This window comes from Castanea sativa, chromosome 9 (assembly GCF_040712315.1).
Source record: "Castanea sativa cultivar Marrone di Chiusa Pesio chromosome 9, ASM4071231v1".
NCBI classification, from domain to species: Eukaryota; Viridiplantae; Streptophyta; class Magnoliopsida; order Fagales; family Fagaceae; genus Castanea; species Castanea sativa.
The window spans coordinates 12,591,602-12,604,176 of NC_134021.1; the positions used below are offsets into that span (position 1 = coordinate 12,591,602).

At 32.8% G+C, this 12,575-nt stretch overlaps 2 protein-coding genes across 2 annotated transcripts; both read right to left on the reverse strand.

Moving 5' to 3' along the window:
* Positions 1–186: 186 nt before the first annotated feature.
* Positions 187–1,180, reverse strand: LOC142611199 (NDR1/HIN1-like protein 3). The gene has a single exon (XM_075783243.1). The coding sequence runs from the start codon at positions 1,096–1,098 to the stop codon at positions 409–411; it is 690 nt and encodes a 229-aa protein (XP_075639358.1). The 5' UTR covers positions 1,099–1,180; the 3' UTR covers positions 187–408.
* A 7,488-nt stretch (positions 1,181–8,668) lies between these two features.
* LOC142609535 (NDR1/HIN1-like protein 10) lies at positions 8,669–9,590 on the reverse strand. Its single transcript, XM_075781136.1, has one exon. It carries the CDS (start codon positions 9,460–9,462, stop codon positions 8,830–8,832), a length of 633 nt encoding a protein of 210 aa, XP_075637251.1. The 5' UTR covers positions 9,463–9,590; the 3' UTR covers positions 8,669–8,829.
* Between the last annotated feature and the right edge of the window lie 2,985 nt (positions 9,591–12,575).

Below are 12,575 nucleotides of genomic sequence, written 5' to 3' on the forward strand. Positions count from 1 at the left end.
AGTGCAGCCGAATTTCTTAATTCATAAGGCTTTTCATTGGCTAAATTTACAAGCAATTGTTTCCTGACACGTTGAGCAGGTGTAAAGGTGTATTCATTTGATCAATTTAGAATCTTCTAAAGAATTGATTTGTTCACCTGCTACTTGAAAAATACGCTAGTTTTATTCAACAAAAGCATCATAGAGTAGAAAAAAGCACCAAATGCAATATTTTATTTATATACCAACGAATGTGACAAATAAAACTCAATGATAAAAACAAAATATAATGTCATCGGGAATAAAAAAAAAAAAAAAATACATGCTACCCTCCCCCAAAAATAAAAAGTATATGATAATACAATAGAAACCAAAAATCAAAAGACCCAATCAAAGTTCATAGATGAACAATCCCTGCTGTGATGATCATCAGAGCTTCAATTTGCACCTGGTAGTCTGAAAGGTACCTCCTGCACTCGAAGGAACTGATAAGTCACAATTGATCTTGGGTTTGAAGTGCCCAACCTTGATCCAACCCACCTTAACTCTAAGCTTAAGATTGAGCTGCACATCAATGTTATAGTACCCATTACTCTTCTCAGAATTATAGTTAGAAAGCTCACTAGCCCCCACCAGCAATTGTTGTCCATCAATCACAGTGCTCAACTCAGTCGTATTCTTGTGTCCTTGGTAAAACGGTGTCAAATTCTGTGTATCAAATCTCTGGCCTCCGTAATAACCGTTGACTTGGAAGGTATCGTAATATATACCAATCCTCTTGTTGGGGTTTCTAACGGTGAGATTGAGATCAAGGTTGTATTGAAGCATGTTGTCGGTGGTGAGATTGAATTGTGTCAATGAAGCACCAGTGGCATAGAATTTAAGGTTGTTGGGGCGAACAAGGAACCAGAAGATGAGGGCGGCAATGCCCACAAGGATGATGACAGTGAAAACGAGTTTGAAAATGAGGCTGAAAATGCAATTGCAAAGGCAGCCAAATAGGCAGCCGCAGCAGCCACAACCGCCGCCACTGCCACGGCCAGGGCGGTGGTAGGCTTTGCGTGGCGGTGGGACTGAAGGGCCATAGTAGGCACCGTTCAAACCCTGTTTTTCTGCCATGGATATTAAGCTGAGATTAGTGTGACTTATAAAGGAAAAAACAGAAAGCTAGAAGTGGATAGATACCAATGTAATCGATCTAGAAATAAGGGGGGGTTTGAATTTATATATAGGAGTTTGTAGAGATGTGAAAGGGACTTGGTAATTTGTTGAATTGGTAAGCCACGGTGTGTGCGGGCTGAGGAAGGTGTTATGTTAACGCGGTTGCTTTGCTGGATGCTCTATCTTATGCGCGTGTTTGTGTGTAGATGGTGTGTGAACTTGGAACTTTCCAAAGCCATTGACTTTAGGCATTATGTCCTACTCCAATCAACAAAAGTCTAAAAGGGTTACTTCACCGCAAATTATAGCTTTTATACGCGCAATGTTTTCCTACATATGATGATATTATTAATTTGCCTAAAATACAAAACTTGGTCTCTAAGTTTCACAAATCCACTATAAAAAGTATTTTTCAATCATTACTTGGGTTTTTTTTTTTTATAAAATTTGAAAGAAAAAATAAAAAATTTGAACAATTAGCCGCAATACTTAATAGAAGTTGATCGGGATACCTTGACTGAATAAATGTTTAATTGAAAACTATATACGGATATACCTCTAAAGTTTGGGTGTTTTTGGATTTTACGTCCTAAAGTTTTAGAATTTTGATTTTACTTCCTAAAGTTCTATTTTGTTTGCATCAATAGGCAACAGCCCCTCAATCCATATTTTTCATTAAGCATCGTATAAACTTGTCACGCATATTTAGTTTGTTCAATAAAATGATGTCACATCATTTTTGTAGCCTAAAAATCAAAATAATTAAAAATGACACATCATAATAAAAAAGATGTAATATCATTTTATTGGATGGACTAAACGTGCACGTCAAGCTTATGTGGTATTTAACGGACAAATATTTAATTAACTGTGAGTGGTGAACACAACTAACATTCATGAGATTGAAATAATAAATTTTTTTTTAAAAGTTAAATAACTGAAATAAATTCGGATAAAACTTAGTAGATAGGTTTTATATTTTAGCCTATTTCTTCTCTCGAAAATAATCATGTAATAAGTGCTCAAATCTTTTCGTAATTTATAAAATAATTTTTAAAGTACGTAATTGATTGTGAGCGGTAAACACATCTCACACTTTCATGCTCTCACTATTTTTCTACAAATCACAATTGATCACTCTAATAATGGTTCAACAACTATTTTATCTTTTCTTTGATGTGAACTCGGATGGAACCTCCTCTCTAACTTTTGTAATACAAGGAGGAAAATTTTAGTTTAACAGCAGCATTAAAAGACCGACACAAAAGAAGCCTTAGATTTTTTCCACTTCTGTTGGCTAGGTGGACTAGGTGATCGTTTGCTCACTTTTTTATTAGCAGCAAAGGTTCAAGGGTTGGTGCGCCCTAGCGGTCAGATTTTCCCACTTCTGTGATCTAGTATTCAGGACCTCTCTTCGTTAGTTGAACTAATTCCTTAGTCCTTATATGGAGTATTTCTAAGGAATTGGCCCTCCCTAAATTCACTTTGTAAAAAAAAAAAAAAAAAAAATATATATATATATATATATATATATATATATATATATATATATATATATATATATAGAAAACGCTGGTCTTTCCCTCAATCAATGCCTCAACACACGAGAAGTCAAGTAATTTTAGTGGAAGCTGTCAAGGACTCAAGGGCTTGATTATTTACTGGCATTGTTTAAGTCTTCCTTTAAGAAAGAAATAGTATATAGCCGCGTGGCAATTAAAAATAATTATAACTTCAAATAAATGGGTTTAAATTATATTTAGGGTAAGAGTTACATAATTTTAAGTAATAGATATATACGTGAGATTTAATCTCTTTTCTTATAGTTTTTTTTTTAGACACACACGAGTTTACTTTTTTTTTTTTTTTTTAGTTTATTGGGTTTTTGGTGGTCTATTTATATTAGACTTTTCATTTTTTACATAGCATTAACTCATTTAAAACAAAATTAAAAAAAAAAACTTAGATAGGACATATGAATCAAAATTAGACAGCAATTATAATCTAATTTAGAATCTAATTGAATTTTTACTCAATTTTGTCTTTCAATATATAACTAGAATATAACCCATATCCATATGCATAGTATAATTAAAAATAATTACAATTACATATTGTGGGGGGTAAAAAGATCCTGATGGGAACATGGGCCTTTTGGGCCGTGTTAAGGAGGGCCGACCTGACCCTGGGTTTGGAAATTGTTAATACTATGGGTCGGCCCATGCGCCGAGGGTCCGAGGACCCAGCCGAGGGTGAACTTACCCTCGGACTGACACCAGAGAACCCGGGACTTCATGGTACAGGTTAGGGAATGACACGGTCAAGACCAATGGTTAAAAGGGGTGAACCCTTGAATGCCCCAGAAGCACCAGTGTTGAAGAAATGTCAAAGACAAAGGCTGCTACCTCCACATTAAAGACCCTGCACCTACCACCCTGGCCGCATTAATGGGGAGGTGACACTTAAACAGTGGAAGGGAAACTTCTAGTTACTGTTCAAAGGCACTAAGAAAAGAAATATCTATACTAAGGGAGGAGTTGAGGGCAACACGTGTATAAAGTATTAAGAAGAAGAGTATTTAAAGAAAGACTTAGAACAGAAATGAGGACGGAACTTTTTGTAACCTAAAAAGAAAAAAAGACAAAGAGAGAGAGATAATATAAGAACAGCTCTCGGCTTACGTCCGAGGAGACCTATTTACATTACTCTTTGCTGTTTCCTAATACTGGCAATCTTTAGTTTGTCATTTAATCTTCACTCACTTCTAACCTGGGTTTCAAGCCCACTCTCTACAAATTTTCATTGTTTAAGGCTCATTGGGCCTGAGCCCATAACTGTTCTTGGGTCCAGGTGCAATTGTGCACTTACACACATATATATATATATATATATATATATGAGTTCAAATTATACTTGGTGTAAGAGTTACACATTTTTTAAGTCATAGATATAAGTTTTACTCTCTCTCTCTCTCTCTCTCTCTCTCTCTCAATTTTTTATTTTTTTTTTATATACACATGAGTTTACCTTTTTTTTTTTCTATTTTTTTTATTGGGTTTTTGATAGTTTATTTATTTTAGACTCTTCGGATTTTGCACAACATTAACTCACTAGAACAAAAATTAAAAAGAAAAGAAAAAAAGATAGGATACATGGCCTAAAATTAGACAACAATTGCAATCCAATTGGATTTTCTCTTAACTTTGACTTTCATTATATATTTATATATATATATATATATATATATATATATATATATATATATATATATATATATATATATAGTCATAGATGAATTTTACTCTCTCCCCATCTCTCTCTCTCTCTCTCTCTTTAATTTTTTATTTTAGTTTTTTTTTTGGATATACACGGGTTTACTCTTTTTATTATTATTGGGTTTTTTATGGTTTATCTATATTAGACTCTTTGTCTTTTGCACAAAATTAATTCACCTAGAACAATTTTTTTTTTTAAATTTAGATAGGACACGTGATGTAAAATTAGACAACAATTAGAATTCAATTTAGAATTTAATTAGATTTTCTCTCAACTTTGACTTTAATTATGTTTCTAAAAATAACTCATAAACCAATGTCCTTAGGATATCCGTTAACTTTTCCCTTATATGAATACCGAAAAATATTGTAGTGCGTCTAATTCGCCTAAATCTTTTAATGCAAATTTATCATGGAGATTTTTTATCATTGTGAGCAAAATATCGTCAACATAAATTTGTATATTATATACTATATAATAAAAGTTGAGCTCAGAAACCGTGATCACACTAAGTGGCTTCACCAAATTGCATAATTTTTTTTAGATTTTGAAAAAAAATGTATAATTTTTCTTTTCCTATAATTTCTAAGTTGATAAAAACCTTAATTTGATTGAAATCTAAATTCTAGATATCAAAATTTTTTTCTTCTCTTTTCATGTGTATATATATATAGTTCATTTTTTATAGGATAACTTTGTAACTATCCTAAGTGACTATTTGGATCCAACTTATCTTGGCTGCGTTTTGCGTTTGGGCGTTTTCAATTTTTTTTTTTCAGCCGCAGTTGTTGACCAATTCCCCCATGAACAGTGCATCCGTGCACTATTCATGGACCCACAAATTTCACTTTTCAGCAACTTTTTCATTAAAAATGGGTCCTACGGTACTATTCACACATTTAAAAATTATTTTGCTACAGTGTTTTCAGTTTTCAATTTTCAATTTTCAGCAATAAGTTCTATCCAAACGGACCCTAAATGACCTAAACTGCATTTTAAAAAAAAAAACCCCTAAAAAAACTACATTAATTTAAAAAAAAAAATTAAATGTACAATATGGGAGGGAAGGCATAAGTTTGAGCTTAAGTTAAATTCTATCAATTAAAAAATTACAGTAATTTTTTTAAGATAGAAACAACACAACCTAATTATTCTTATCAACTTTCTCAAAAAAAAAAAAAAAACTATTCTTATCAACTTTTTCTCTATTGTTTTATTAATTTTTTAAATAAATACAAAAGCTTAATCGTGGATATGAAATTTTTTTAGAGGTAATGAAGTAACACTACTACCACAAATATATAACACTACTTCCACAAACATAATTTTATTAGGAAAAAATAATAAATAGAGCCTTTAGGTGAATCTATAAATGTTATTTTCTACAAGTGTATGTTTTGGTACGTGTATACATATATATAGCGTCTTCTATTGTTTATAGGACTTATGCGTACCCAAATGGGCTTTAACCAAGATGGACCAGTATTTGGGCTCACAACTTATTTATATGGTGGGCTTAAGAGTTTTCTACTATGGGTGGTTATTTGCCACGAAACTCAATAGTACCCCCTAGTTTTGGTGAATTGTCCCCTCCCTTTTGGTTGCTCTCTTCCCCGCTGATACTGTCGCTCTTTTTCCTCTCTATTTTCTCTCTCCACTTGCCAACCCCCATCTCTCCTTTTGTTCTCCTATTTATAGTCTCAGATGGGTGGAGGGGTCGTGATTGATTCCAGACCTCACTTGTGTGGGTGAGGTTTGGTATCATCGTTTTTTGTAAGAAGATGCTCTATTGTGAACTGTGGTAGTTGCATTGGAATTGGTTCTAGTCTCCAAAAGACTAATCGGTAGCGATATTCCCCAAGGCAATACCGGGCAGCCGAGGACATAAGATGTTCGAGGCATGTGCGTTTCCCGATCAACGCACAACTGATCAGCGTAAGCCTTTATTGATGTTCAGGAAGAGAGGGACCCATTTTGGATATTTGGGCTTATGTTGGGCCTGAAAGAGTGTTCGGATTAAGACCACGGGTCTAACGGGGTCAGGGTTGTAGACCGTATTATAAGGCCAGGGCCCAAAGCCCATTGGGCCTAGGGTCTTGCCCTGTACAATCCCCGCTTACACCAAAAACTGATTAGTATCTTGGTTTGATGATAAAGAGTTATTATTAAGAGCGGGTGGCATAATTTGAAACTCTCTTAAAAAATATATTAGTAGAGTATTTCATAAATAAACCCCCTCTTTTTACATTCAATTCTAATTAAAATAATTTTTCATTTTTTATAATCTATATTTAACATCAAAATATATTTTTTAATTCATATATAATTTTTTATCAAGCTATTTAATTTACATATGATTTTTTTTATTAAGCCGTGCATCATGCAAGCATAATACTAGTATAAGTGAATATTAAAGTGATGAAAAGTAAATAAGGATGCATTAACGAATTATTCAATAAACAGAAAATGACTCTCTCTCTCTCTCTCTCTCTCTCTCTCTCTCTCTCTCTCTCTCTCTCTCTCTCTCTCTCTCTCTCTCTCTCTCTCTCTCTCTCTCTCTCTCTCTCTCTCTCTCTCTCTCATATTTGTTACAAGTTCATTATCAATTTTTTTTGTTTTTGTTTTAGAGAAAGAGTTCATTATCAAATTGATTACATCTATTCCATGGTAAAAACATATAAAAAATGTTATCATATAAGATATGATTTACAATATATTAAAAACAATCATTAACTGATAGAACATATATTAAGAGTGAAAAAAAAAAAACCATGTGCGTCATGGTGGCCTATTGGGTGAACCTTTAGACCATGAAGGGTTAATTGGATTCTTCTATAATAATAATAAGGGTCATACTAACAAATACCCTTAAGGCATTGGTTAATAATCCAATTTATGAAAGTTTTGACACCATTTTTATGAGAAATGAAAAAAACTGTCAAAACATTAATTGTTTTATTTTCTTTTCTCATAAAAAATTTCTTTAAATAGATTATTAACTAATGTCATAAGGGCATTCATTAGCATTTTTCTAATAATAATAATAATAAAAGAAAAAGGTTAACTGGGTTCAAGAAAAATGGACCCATTATAATTGGGCCATTTTGACCCAAACATGACTTATTAAAATATGAATTCGACCCATTGCCTGGGCCGGTCAAGTTAACAGAATAATGAATTTTAATTTGAATATATACAAATTGGCAATTTTTAGAATAAAGACGAGTTGTTTCATTGTATAATTAATTAATAATGTCACTTTAATTTGATCCATTCTCTTTGCGACGAAATCAAGATTTTATTTCGCTTGTCCAATAGCTTAGAATGTCTTTCTGTTTTTCCACAACAAAAGTGACTTCATCCAGAAGCACTTCATGCCATTAGTGTGTTTCCAAAAGGATTTCGAATCTAAGATAAAAGATAAATTCGAAAGTGATATAAAGTGGGAACCTCATCTCTTCACAAGAATCACACAAATCTTAATTGTCATCTGTTTATTAAAAAAAGGGTTCGGTTAATTTGTGCCCTAAGGGCACACGTTGACCAATCTATTTTTGAAATTTTTTTTTCGAAAAATTGAAAAAACTGTCAAAATTTTTTTAATTTTCGAAAAAATTTATCTAAAAATAATAAATTATTGTGTACCCTTAAAACACACATTAACAAAATCCTTAAAAAAATCATTTGCATACTTCAGGAAGCAAATGAAACGAGCACATATACAAACACGAGTGTGACACAATAACAAAAAATTTATATGTCATGAACATAGATACAAACCCAAGTATGACACTCTAAATAAGGTATATATACTTCCTAATTTATATTTCTTAAATAATAAGTGTAGATGGTTTTTTAACTGACAATAGTGTCGGTTGCATAAAAATTCTTACAACATAATTGCATAAAACCTTGTCGTTTGTTAAGGGACCCATCTTAACTCCCACGTTAATTTCTTCAAGTGTTTTTTAACTTTGAGGGCTTTGAGGCACACTCACGCGAATGTAGCCATGTGCTGATGTGCAGTGCAGAGCACGATGCAAGTGGGCCAATGCCCAACGGTCATATCCTTTCACTTTAATCGCACGAATACAACAACTAGTACACGTGTATCACTCTGATTGCCTAACCCAAACTTTTCTCTGATTCCTTCAAAATCAAAATAATTACACCCAAAAAGAAAAAACCCAAAAACTAACAATCCACATAATACCAATCGATATGAGGATCATCATTAGAGGCCAGAAAAAACTAAAATGAACCACTAATTAATATATATTTACCAAAAATAAAAACATAGAACAAGTCCTCTAAAACCAGGACATTTAGCCTAATAATGCTGAAACAAAAAACAAATTAAAGAATATTAGGAATAAACCATAGCAAACCAAAGAAGATCTGCAACAACATTGTTCAGAGATCGTAGCTGCACTTGGTTGTCTCAAACGCAGTTGATGATGTCCCATTAGATTTGAGAGGAACGTTTAAGCCACACTGGATTTTGGGTTTAAAGGTCCAAACTTTGATCCAACCCAACTTCGGTCTGATCCGAAGATTCAGCTTCAGGCTAATACCAAAAACCCCATCAGTTTTCTCCGAATCGAACTGGGAAACCTCGTCTGTGCCCAACAAAACCAGTTGCTGTCCTTGAAAAACCGTGTTGACAACGGTGGTGTTTTTGTGTCCCTGGTAAAAGGGTGTCAAGGTTTCGGTATCGAAACGCTTGCCTTGGTAATAAGCGTTGGCCTCGATGGTGTCGTAGTAGAAACCGATTCTCTTGTTGGGGTTCCTGATCGAAACGTTGAGAGCCAAGTTGTAGTGGAGGGTGTTGTTGGTGGTGAAATTGAACTGGGTCAATGAGGCATCGGTGACATGAAACTTGACCTCGTTGGGACGAAGGATTAGCCAGAATATGAAGGCGGCAAGAGCAACGATGACAAGAATTGTGCAGAGGATTTGGAAAAGACAGCTCAAGATGCAACTGAATAGGCAGCCACAAAGCCACTCACAACAACAACAACACCCAGAACTATCTTTTCTTCCCATGGCTTATAATCACAAAAGAAAGTTTGTAGCTTTGGTTTGAGAGCAAAGAAGAGAGAGATTTTTTTTTGTGATGTAGAAAGAGTGAGAAGTGGGTGGTGTATATATAGGAGGACGTGAAAGCCGCAGAGAGTTAGAATTTCAGTTTGGTAAGGAGAGGATTACTACAAAGTTAAGGGACCGCGTGAGGAGTTAATTAATAATTGACACGGTTTTTTTGTGTGTGATATTTGTGAGAAGAGCAATGTGTAATTTTTGGTATGAATTGAGAAAGTTCTTGGTGATTTCTTATTATGAAGTTATAAGCCGTTGGACTTCTATTTGGCTATAAATACATTTATTATAGGATGATTTAATTTTCACCTACGTTTTTTCCGTGTTTTCCATTCTTGGTTTGTCATTACAGCCGTGATTTTGTTTTTATTTTTTGTCCAGAAAAAATAACTATTTTTTTAAAATTTTTTTATGAATAATTGGTGAGTAATTACTCATTATTACATGAGTACGGGCATTTCCCCATGACTCAAAATAATGGATTCCTGTATCAAAAGAAAAAAAAAAGTATTCCACCTTCGTTTCAATTATAAATAAATAAAATTTTAAATTAATACCCATATTATATTCATTAACTTTTTTTTAATAAAAAATAATAGACTTTACCTAATTAAATTTATGGTGAGATTTATTATTAATTTGCGAGAAGCGACCATCATTCCCTTAATACTCCATGAATACCTAATAATTTTTCATATAACTACCATCAATCTATTATTGCAGGTAAATATATTAGTAATATTGCAGCATAACAACAAAACAACTTTTATATGGAATGTATCATGTGGTAGTTAGTAATTGATAGTGTCTCCGGTAGGGCTATCCAACCCAATTGGTGGCCCGACCCTCCAGGTAATAATTTTGATCGGACCTAGGTTAAATGTCGCATGATCTGACTATTCCGATGGTCGGTAGTAGGTCTATTTCTCCAGAATTCGGTACTGACAGTTCAATTTTAGATCTTCTCTCAAAACTCGAATTGAAAAGGATAAGTTTATAGTTCAAATACCCTCTTCCCCAAAGGGCCACTTGTACCTCTTGAATTTAAAAAAGAAAAAGAAAAAAAAAAGACATGAGATTGGGAAAAAAATCATACAACAAGCCATTGGTCATTATAAAACTACTTCTAAGTGACACTTGTAATGTATGAAAAAAAATTAATATTGTAGGGTCGCAATTTGCACCTAAGCCCAGAATAGGAAGGGAATAGGCCCAAAGAGCCCAATACAATGAATTGTAGAGAGTGAGTTTGAAATTTAAGCTCTAATGAGTTTGTCTATCAATTTCAATGGACCAAGGTGACCAAAAAGTAAAGATGAAACAATTTTATATAAGGAAAATTTTCCTCGGATTCAATCTGAGAAGGCTAATTCTTCTGTATATATCACTTAAAGAGAGATTACAAATATTGCTCTTTGGTCTACAGTGTTTTTTCTACTTCCTCTTTGATCCCCTCATTTTGGGGGCTTCCTTTGCCTTTTATACTATTTTTCCTTCTCTCTTTAACCTCTACGTATGGATCAGCTTATTCATATGGATACTTGTCCCATCGACACATTCCTGAAACCTTTGGAAATAGCTATAAGGCTAAACCATGCTACTCAGACATCACTTCTTCATTAATGTGGCCAAAGAGTTAGCTGCAAAGCATTTAATGTGGTGGTAGCAGTTTTCCCTTTAGATTTCATGGTTTTCTTTTGTCCTATACTCTTGTGCTGCATATCCTTATCAACAGAGTCTCATGAGACGTTGCCTCTAGATGGCAAACAATACATTCCGACATTTGCTTAGCTGAGCCGAGGAAATATTCCTCCTCGGACCACCTTCTCGGATGATCATGATCAGACTTTACTTCTCTATATACCAACATGGACCCTTAGTAAGATATTTACCCATCTTCGGACTGCTTGATGTCCTTGGATTGGGTCTCTAGCCTAATATGTATATAAATATGTACTCCTGGACCTATCTCCCCCACAAATATAATAAGATTTTTTTTCACATTTATTTAATTTTCAAATTTTGAATTTTGATAATTATTCCAATTATTAATACATATTTATTAAGATTGTATTTGTCAATGAAACTATATATTTTACCATACAAAAAATATATGATATGCCAAGATTTTAACGAAGTATTTATACATAATATATAATTTAAATTAAATTTATAAAAATATAAAATAATAATGTATAAAATTGTAAAACCTCAAAAGCTAATGTAATATTACAAGATCAATAAAAAAAAATCAATCTATTTTAGTTTTATATGGATTATAGAATCATTGATTATATATCTAAATTATAGATGTCATTCTATCAATCATTATTTTTAATCATTAGAAGGCCTTGTAGTTAATTGTCATCTCCATATGCACAAAGTGCTTGGAAAAAAAAAAAAAACTTCTCTTATTAGTTTTAATAGGAAAATGAAGATTATCTATTATGTCTATGCATTGTTTATTCTTAGGCATAAAAGAAGATGATCTTCCAAAGAATATAATGAAATTTTTTTGTTAGGATTACTAGACTAATGGAGACAATAAATATAACAAATTTATTATAAAAACAGTAACTTATTCTTGAAAATTAATATCAACACAGTTTAGAATCTTGTCTATGCGTTGTTTATTCTTAGGCATAAAGAAGATGATCTTCCGGAGAATATAATGAAAATTTTCTGTTAGGATTATTAGACTAATGGAGACAATAAATAAAACAAATTTATTACAAAAACAGTAACTTATTCTTGAAAATTAATATCTACACATTTTAGCATCTTAATCTAGGGGCTGTAAAATTCGAAAGAAAGGGGAAATTAAATGCATGACTAAATTTTGTCACAAACGCAACTTGCATGTAAAGTGTGGATGCAAGAATGTATTCCTTCTATTGTCGCCTTAGTGGCTAAAGATTTACAAGGATTCCAATAAATAAATTCTTAACCATCTTTATATATACCTAAATGAAAGAAAACAATGAAAGCAAGGACTTATATACTTTGGTGCCAAGTCATGTCAAGAATGAAAAAAAAAAAAATTGGAATCAAATCAACGTTAA

Coding starts and splice junctions, on each gene's coding strand:
- LOC142609535 (XM_075781136.1), bottom strand. CDS start 9,462: ATGGGAAGAAAAGATAGTTCTGGGTGTTGTTGTTGTTGTGAGTGGCTT.
- LOC142611199 (XM_075783243.1), bottom strand. CDS start 1,098: ATGGCAGAAAAACAGGGTTTGAACGGTGCCTACTATGGCCCTTCAGTC.